Below are 9260 nucleotides of genomic sequence, written 5' to 3' on the forward strand. Positions count from 1 at the left end.
CCTTCCCTCCCTGGCTGCAGGGATGCCGTGTACTGTGTGCACTTGGCAACCCTGGCAGGCCCTGTGCTGGAAGAGTTCATTCTCAGTTCTGGGGAGAGTACATCTGCCGTGTACAGTGCCAGACCTCTCATCCTGTCTGTGGGAGAGTGATGTGGTCAAGAGGGAAGGACTGTCTTCAGCTGATCTGGCCTCCTCAGCATCCTCAGTAGGCCTTTGCTCACTCATGGGCGTTTCTTTTGTCGTTAATTTTTCTGTCTTTTCCTGTTATGCCCGTTAGCCTTAATTGCCAGGAAACCAGCGTACTGAAAGGCTATACTATCGAAGTCCCGAGGGGCAAGGAAAATATTTCCAAGTTTGGTTGAAAGTTCATGAATATACGTGTCTTGAATGTTGATAATGCTGTAATCAAACCAGATCAAAAAGAGTCCTTAAGAGGACTTCCCTGGTGGTCCAGTGGCTAAGACTGTGCTCCCCATGCAGGGGGCACAGGTTTGATCCCTCGTCGGGAAGCTAAGATCCCACATGCTGCACAATGCGGTCAAAAGAAAAAAGGGGGGGCAAGAATGGAACTCAAGATCACTGTGCTTTCCATTTTCTTACTCAAAGGTGTCAGAGAGATGTCTGGGAGAAATGAGTTCAAGGTCTGATGCCTGCTCTCTGCGGTGGAGATGTGCCTTTAGGAGGCCAGAGGTCAGGGAGGTGCCTGTGAAGGCCTCACAGGTTGACAGGAAGAGGTTGCCGGCTGTCTGCCCGCATCTGATTCGTGCACACATCCCGATGCTCCGGAATGTTTGCCCCTCGGGATTAGCCCCTCTCATCCTGCTCCTTTTCCTTCTCCCCTGCAGATCTGGGTGAGGAAGACAAGTGACAGCACCAAGATGAGGATTTACTTGGGCCAGCTGCAGCGTGGGCTCTTCGTGATCCGCCGGAGGTCAGCGGCTTGACTTTCGCCAGTGTTGTTCTTCCCCTGACCCCTTTTCTGGAATGGTTTTTGGTTTTGTTTTGTTTCCTTCTTAATAGAAAGTTTTTAACTTTGGACTTGCTCCTTGGCCTTGGAAAATGGAGGACACTGTGGTGGATTCTGCAAGGCGCTCTTGTGACCAGCCACTTCCCGCCGCTGTGTCATTCTTTCCCCGCCTCGCCTTCTTCCCGTCGTCCGTCACCACAAGACTGTTTTACTTTCAGGAGTATTGGGAGTTTGCTTTACTGATTTGTTTTTTGCTTATTCTTTGTCCTTTTTTTCTTCTTCTTTTTTTTAATGCCGCCTTTGAGTTTGAAGGGACAACTCTCTTAATTGTACGTCTTTCTGCCATGACGAGGAGCAGGAAGGGGTACCCTTCTCAGTGCATTTTCATGTTTTGAATTTGATTAGGGATCACGTAGCTACCTTCCCAGTTGAGCCCAATTCACTGTTTCCCCAGAAGCTTGGGGCAGAGGTCCTAGCAGAAGGGGATTAATTCTCCTGGCTTTAAGCCTTCTCAGTGAATGCCTTGTGTAACATCTGGCGTATGCCATCCACTCCACCGGCTGAAAGACAGAAAAATTCAGCTGGGAGACGACGTGTATTGCAATAAATGGGGTTGGGGGGAGGGGATGTTTCATATTCACAAAGTGCTGAAGGTTCCATATTTTAAATGTTGCTTAATGCAAGTGGTTCATTCAAACAGATTTGTTCTAGCTAAGGCTAGAACAAGAAGCGGTCATTTCAGAAGTTTTCATTTGTAATTCACTTCTCTCTCCTGCTCCCAAGTAGATGAGGTGTTGCCTGCCGCCGGCTAGTGATCTGGGTTGTCTGTGGGTGGGGAGGTGAGATTGATGGTGGAGCCATCAGTGATCTATAGACTCTTACTCATAACTCACATCGCACTCTTGTCACTGGTTGCCTGTGTTGCACCTTGGCCCAAGGAGCCTCTTCAGCACCCACGGGCTCCCCGGAGATCTCCCAGGAGACCTGGCCCAGGTTGGAGACAAGGAAAGCCGTGGCTGCCGTAAAACCTGCACTCTCCCTAATGAACCTTGATGAAACAGCCTACCCTGCTCCCGTTCCCTCATTCCCATAGTGGGAGGAATGGCTCACTGGGTGATGGTTTTTTGGTTTGTTTGTTTTTTTTAATATTCTTCTTGCCACCTTAAGAGGTTTAAAGTACTTGGGTGGGGTTAGAGCAAGTGTTAGCATCTCTGTGGGCAATCAGTAGACCTTACACATTCTAGGAAATCTTTGTAAGTAATTCCTTGGTCTCAAGCGATTGTCTTCGTGTTGTCTCTTGATGTACACACCCCACAGCGTGTTGGGGAGCTGTGATGACAAGTGAGTTTCCTTCTCCGGAGTCCTGGCTTCAACAGAGACCAGACCCTACTGACTCAGAGTGAAGACTTGGACAGATACATTTTAGTTTGCATTTATAATCCAGTTTTCCTCTCACTTTTTCTGGTTGGTATTGGACTCTCATTTAGAAAACAGGGTAAATGACGCTGTTGATCAGAAGCTGCCTGGGCATTCGGAGTTTCTTCTGTCTCCCAGCCCCCCGTGATTATGATCTTTCAAATAGCAAACCAGGTCGACAGTAAACAGGGGCTTCACCTCTGGTTTCTTCCCGGTGGCCTTTGCTGAAAGGGAGGCCCTCTCCTAATTGAATTGCCGCTGTGGTGTGTGTGTCACATCCCATGATATCAGGGAGCTCTTCCTTATCCCCTTGTGCCCTCCGATGGAAATTTGTTTAGATATATTTAGTGTGTGTTGCCATTGAAGGTGGTGTTTTTTAAAAAAAAATTTTTTTAAATGATCGTCTTCCTAACACTGCACCAAAGTTTGTTTTTTTTTGGGGGGGGAGGATTGCACTGATAACTACTTTTCAGCATGGAAGCAGCAGCAAGTTGCCTTGTTTTCTTGCCTTGTCTGGTAGTTCCTTTGTGCTTTCATGAAATAACTGGTGATTTGAAGACTGGGCACTTTAGCCATTTCTCTTCTGTAAATTTGAGAATGTTTGAGGCCACATTTCGGCATGGTCTCGGCCCCACTGCTGCCTTCTCAGTATCCTCACAACCTTTAACAATCATGATCTAGTGAAAATGGCGGAAACCGTAAAGTACACTTGAGACACAGCACAGTAAATTATATTCCTGATCCCGGAAGACTTGCTCTTTACTGAGTCACTCCAGAGATGAAAAATCAGCAGTTCTACCGCTCAGACAGGCCCCTGTGGTGAGCAGGGGTGGAAGAGCCCCCTTGTTAGGAGATGGAGGTCTTTTGTGATGGGCAGAATCAAACGTTAGAAGGAAAAAACAGGCTTAGAGCTTCCTAGAATAAGAGGGGCCTGGCTTTTAAGCCTAGGTGGTTATTCTTCCAAAAGATCTCTGTCTCTTCTTAGACTCCAGGGCACTGGATAAATTCCCATATTCAAACTGTTTGCTGCAAGTGGTACTTTGGATAAAGTTTGGTCCAGACAATTCCAATCAAGAACCTATACATGTATTAATCTGATCAAGAACCTGCGTGTGTGTTATTCTGTTCAGGAAGCTGTATGTGTGTGATTCCGATCAAGAACCTTTGCATATGTTTTGTCGGAGGCATTGGCCTCAAGTGTTACACACAGTGTTTGCTACGGGTGTGGCCTGATGTTTATTTTACCTCCACTTGGGGGTTGTTGTGTGCCTCCCTCAAGTCCCTCTCTAAGCCAGTGTCCTCTTGAACAGTTTCCAGATTTCTGTAGCCATACCAAAGCCAGGATGTTTCCATTCATTTCGATACCAGTATTTATTGAAGTCTGACTACCTAACTTACCATAAGTTTAAAAAAAAAAACAAACAAAAAACAAATAAAAAACTTCTAACTGGGGCCAGTGTAAGATCCCAGAGGCTGATCTGCAAATCAGGCTACTTGTATTGGTGTGTGAGACTGTGTTTAGGATTGGGTGACTTTTCTAAGAGACATATGGGGGGTGGGGTGGGATTGGTTGCATTTTTTTTTTTTTTAACCTAACTTGGGGCTGGATGGGGGGAATCCTATTTTTTACAATATTTTTGTTTTTGTTTTTCTATTGCTTCCTTTAACCTTGGATTTTTTACTAAAATCCCTCCTGATATAAAAATTTTGTTTCTAATCTGGGAATTTGAGATCTCGGTACTTAATGTTACACCGTTTTTTCCAAAGAGTTTAAACCACTTTAATACCAGAACATGGCAAAAAATAATAATGGTAACTTACAGCCATTTCAAGCAGTTGGTGGGCTTTTTATATAATAACGTCATTAACTGGTACATTACATGTTCTGAGAGGTGAATGTAACAAGTAGAGGGTTTTATTTTTTTTTTTAATGATAATAAACTTTCAAAGAGAAAACCAGCACATAGTCTGTGTTATATCCCTTGACTTGATAAATGATTGAAATTTATTTTGGGTTTTCCCTCCAGTAATTGTGGGGGAAGGAAGTTGGGGAAGAGGGAGGGACCTACTAGCCATTTGCTCGTTGTGAAGAGTGAGATACAGAGTGATGTCCAAGACTGAGTCTCAGGTCGTAAAGAACAGTCTAGGGGTGTCGACCCTTGAATGTAGCCAGCTGTCTCCTGGTTGGAGAGGATAAACAAATCTGATTCAAAATGGAGTAAATAAAACTGAGCTTAGATAGGAAAAGCCTTAAGGTAATCTGGCCATTTGAGGAGGATGCTGTTCATTGAGTGCTTGAGAGCAGTACTTGCCAATCTCACAAAAAACCATGGTATTTCTAGAGCTCCCGGCGGTAAGTGATGAGGCCACTTGCTGCCACTAGGGACTGACGTCTTATACTTGTACCCCAGTTGTGCCTGTAACACACATTGGGAAGGGCTGCCTCATGCTTTGGATAATGGAGAGGGGCGGTCATGATCTGAATAATTGTTCATTTTAACATAACATTCATGCAGACAGGTGCGCAGATCTTTATTTCAGAAGTAGTGTTCTCAGTGTGAACACATGCACATAACCAGCACCTAGACCAAGAGACAGATTCACCAGCGTCCATGAGCTCCGTAGGCTTCCTTCCAGTTACCACTCCTCGCTAGGGTAACTGCCAGCCCGACAGGTTTTCTCTGTTTTAATCTTATTAGCCTTCAAGCTCTTCAGGTCATTGGGTCCTTCTTTAGTTGTCCCAGAAGAGCCAAGTCCCTGGTTTAGGCTAGGGGCCACTGAGCAGGGATGCAAGAGCTGGCAGCAGAGGGTGTGGTAAGTGGTAGAGGCAAAAACAGACTCAGGTCAACCATCTCGCCCTCCTTTTTGTTACCAAGGCAAACAGGGCTTGCCCTTGACTTTAGTATCTGCCTTTACTAAGTACTGTTTATACATCAGGCACTAGACTAAACCCTCCGTAGGAGGCATTTTCTCACTTAATCCTGGCAGTAATCTGTGAAAGAGTATTAATACTCTTAAACTTCAGGCTGATTTAATATAATCAAGCCAAGACTTAATTCTCCTTTGAAACCCAGAGGTCAGCGCTGTGCCTGGTCATAGTAAGTGCTCTGTGAATGTTTGCTTTCAAGCAGTGTTAGTGAAAAATGACGGGCAGAGCGAGGCAGACTGTTAGCAAGAATGTCTCCAGTTTCCGGTGCCCTACGCGTCACCTGCGTCATCTTATGCCTGCTGACAACCCTGGAGAGAACACACCGATGTTAGTCACCAGTGTTCGGAGGAGGAAGCAGATGCCGTTAGTCACAGAAGATGGTTCAGTAACTTCTCCGAGGTCACATGCTGAGTGGCCGAGTCCACATCTGTTGGAATCTGAGCGAGCTTTCCTACCCGCTACCCTTTGCTGTCCTTTTCCAACCCCCTCTGTTAAAATCGCATTCAACATTCTCACATTTCTCCTCTGGTGCTTCCCAGGGAGTTCGCTTTTATCTGCTCTCACTTCTTGGACACACCTCCAGAGCCAATTTTAGAGGTAAAAACACTATTATTTGGTTGGACCCTTCCCCTTGCTGGGTAACTCTGGGGTTCTCTCTTGGCAGTAGAGTTGAGAGTCAAGCTCCTGGCCAGGAGGTTGCTTTCCTTTGAAAAGGCATGAGTATGACAGTTCTACAAAGGAAGGAACAGTTCAGAACACAGAGAGTAATCAGTTTGGATGGAGCTGATTTTGTCTCATAAGCAACGAGAGAGACTTTGGAGGGGAACACGTCTGTATTTTTCTAACTCACTGGATGTCCTACATCATGCCGCGCTCTGGATGTCGGTGGACATTTCCACATCATGTCCCGTGGAGTCTCCGGCTGGAAGAGCACACGGTTCTACATCACCTGCTGCAAGCTGCCTGCTCAGCACCCACCAGCAGCCTCGGCAGAAGCAGAATGGAACCAATTTCTGGTCTTTTTCACTAGTGTTAGAGACTCCTCAAGCCCCATCTGTGGGTAAGAACTTTTCAGCTTTCAAAAAGAAGACACATTGGAACTTCCTTGGCGGTCCAGTGGTTAAGACACAGTGCTTTCATTGCAGGGGTCACAGGTTCGATTCCTGGTCAGGGAACTAAGATCCCACATGCTACACGGCATGGCCAAAAAAAGAAAAAAAAAAAGGCACTAGCTGGAATGAACTAGAAACATGGGCAGCAGCTTACTCTTTCTGGACATACTTGCATGGCAAGAAACATATTAGCTTTAGCAACTTTAATATTAACCAGAATAGATATCTATATATTTTTGTGAATTACTATGATTTTTAAGACAAAGAGTTGTATATGTTTAGGAGGACCCCTAGGGGAATGAGGTAGATAAGATACAGCATAGGTACCTAGGTGTTTAATCCTCTTACCCATTTTCTCTAATCTGCGGTTGCTGAATTCCATGAAAGATAGAGATCTATAAAATAGCAGAATTCGCTTTAATGATGGGGAAGACCAATAGTCAGGATTGTAAAGATTCTCTCCCCAGTTTCCCAGGAGCTGGAGACTCAGCGGTCTGTGTTCTGGTTTCTTATAGGCCGATGCTCGGATCTGTTGGCATCAGCTCTCTCTGTGCCGAAGGTGTGGGTGGGCCAGGGGTTAAAGCAGGCGGTATTCCAGAGCCAGCCAGGAGAGCAGTGCCCGGAGGGAGCAAGCAGGTGCTGCAGATAGGGGTACAGCAGCTCTGGGGCATACAGGCAAGGCTCTGCGGATAATCCAGGATCCCTTTATTTCACCATCGAGTGTTCACGGAGATGCAGCGTGGCAGAGCAAAGGCTTAGAAATTAGTATCTGAATCCGGCTCTGCTGCTTAACTAGCTGTGTGACTTTGGGCAACTTAATCTCTCTGACGCTCAGTTCCTTCATCTGTTAAATAATAATATCCACCTCAGAGGATGATTTTGAGGATTCGGATAATATTAACACAGCTCTGACTTACTACGTGCGAGGCATTTTACACACATTAACTAACTGAATCCTTAATAATCCTGCGAGGTAGGTAGTATAATCCTTGTGTTGTTGAGGAAATTGAGAAACAGGTAACTTGCCCAAGGTCATAGTAAATGGTGAACCAGGATGCTGAGCCCACGCAGTCTCCTGAATCCCTGCCCTCTTTCACTGTGCTGTACCATGAGGTATATGGGGCACAGGACTGGACATGGGAAGGGCCCAGTTGGTGGAAACTGTCCCTTCCATTGTCATCCTGCTGCCATCTGTCTGCTCCCTGTCCTTGGATGTTAGCCTGAGTGCCAAATCCTAAGAGACCAGACCGATTCCTGGGAAGCTGGTTGAGTGCCAGCAGACTAGGAAGGTAAAGCTGCTGACTTTAGAGATCTGGCTAAGTATCTGCTGCACATGGGTTGTAAATCCCCAGTATGTTGGGTTGAGAAGGATTCAGAGGCCCAAGTCTGGGTGGAGTGGGAAGGAGAAGCCTAATCATTTACTTTCGCCTGCCATAGAGAGAGAGCCAATTTATTTGCCATCCCTGATTTAGCCGACCCCTACATTTTGTAGATGAAAACATCTGAGGCCCGGAGATGGTGATGATTTGCCTAAGGTCACATGGCTAGCTCTGGGCAGTGCACGGCTAGAACACGGTTGGGACAATCATCTAAGTACCTCCTTGTGTCAGACTCTGTGCGCAGAACCCTGGTGGACAGCCCACTTTATGACCTGGCTAGTTTGTTGTCTCTGGGTTCATTTTTGCCTTTGCGTCTGCAGTAGAGGTGATGGGGGTCCTCTTTGTCATCCTGGTTCGGCCACTTATTGACCACGAGACACGTACATAACATCTGTGTGCCTCAGTGTTAGGGCACGCTCATCCCAGCGTGCCTGGGACTTTTCTGGGTTTAGCATTGAAAGTCCGAGGAGCCCCATCAGATCCTGGCAAACTGGGATAGCTGTTCACTCAGTTTCCTCCTCTGTAAAATGGGGGTGAGAATTGCCCCTGGAGTTGCTTTGAGGATTAACTGATTTATTTTGGGTAAAGCACTTAGAAGTAGTGTTTGGGTCATAGTAAGTCCTCAGTCTATGTTAATTGTTTATTGTACTTGTTTTCATTATCGTGGGAGCCGAAGGGTCCCCGTCACAGAATGATTTCCTGGAGAGCTTCACCCTCATCCCAGACAATATCAGGAATCTTGCCACGATCATGTGGTTACCTATAACCAATTGCTTGGGATGTTTTTTCTTCTACTTGAAACAGTAATCACGAGCCTGAGAGAGTGATAGTCATTGGGTTCAATTCACATAGCATCTATTATGCAGCATCTATTGCATGTTACGTAGTGTACTAGGCTCTTTTGGGGGTTCAGAGATAAAAGGATGGGTCCGTGGTTGTCAGCAATTCTAGTTCAGCGCAATAGGCGTGGGGAAAGTGGGACTGGAAAGTGGGCAATAGAGAAAATAATAACAGCTGACATTTATTGAGCAGATGGTTACACCATCCTGTGCATTATTGTTTATTATTTATTGTAACCCTGTGAAGTTGTTACTATGTATCTATATTTTACAGATTGGGAAGCTGAGGTTTTGAGAGGCGAAGAAACTCGCCTCAAGTTCAACCAACTCAATTCCAAAGCAGGTCTTGCTGACCCAGAGTCTATATTTGTATTAACCACGAATACTTTATAGTTTCTTCTGAAAGAAAATAAAATTTGAGCATGGCCTGAAAGCGAGGCCAGCCTCAAGCAGTGTCCGTGGCTGTGAATGGGAAATCACATAGAGAAAATGGCTCAAGTGAAAGCACGGAGGTGGGAGAGTGGGGGCATGTTTAAAAAGTCAAGGAAATGTGTGTTCAAGCATCAGTCTGAATGAATGAGCTTTGAACTCTAAAGCCAGTTTGCTCCCCAGTCCCGT

At 45.8% G+C, this 9260-nt stretch overlaps 1 protein-coding gene across 1 annotated transcript in view; it reads left to right on the top strand.

The window, feature by feature from the left end:
• SUDS3 (SDS3 homolog, SIN3A corepressor complex component) overlaps positions 1-3642 on the top strand; it is a 33177-nt gene extending 29535 nt beyond the window's left edge. Inside the window, exon 12 of the mRNA XM_057745907.1 lies at positions 846-3642. Within this exon, the coding sequence (XP_057601890.1) occupies positions 846-944 (99 nt within the window). The 3' untranslated portion in view covers positions 945-3642. The remainder of the gene's footprint in view (positions 1-845) is intronic.
• Positions 3643-9260: the final 5618 nt, after the last annotated feature.

The sequence above is a fragment of the Hippopotamus amphibius genome, chromosome 8, assembly GCF_030028045.1.
Source record: "Hippopotamus amphibius kiboko isolate mHipAmp2 chromosome 8, mHipAmp2.hap2, whole genome shotgun sequence".
Lineage (NCBI taxonomy): Eukaryota > Metazoa > Chordata > Mammalia > Artiodactyla > Hippopotamidae > Hippopotamus > Hippopotamus amphibius.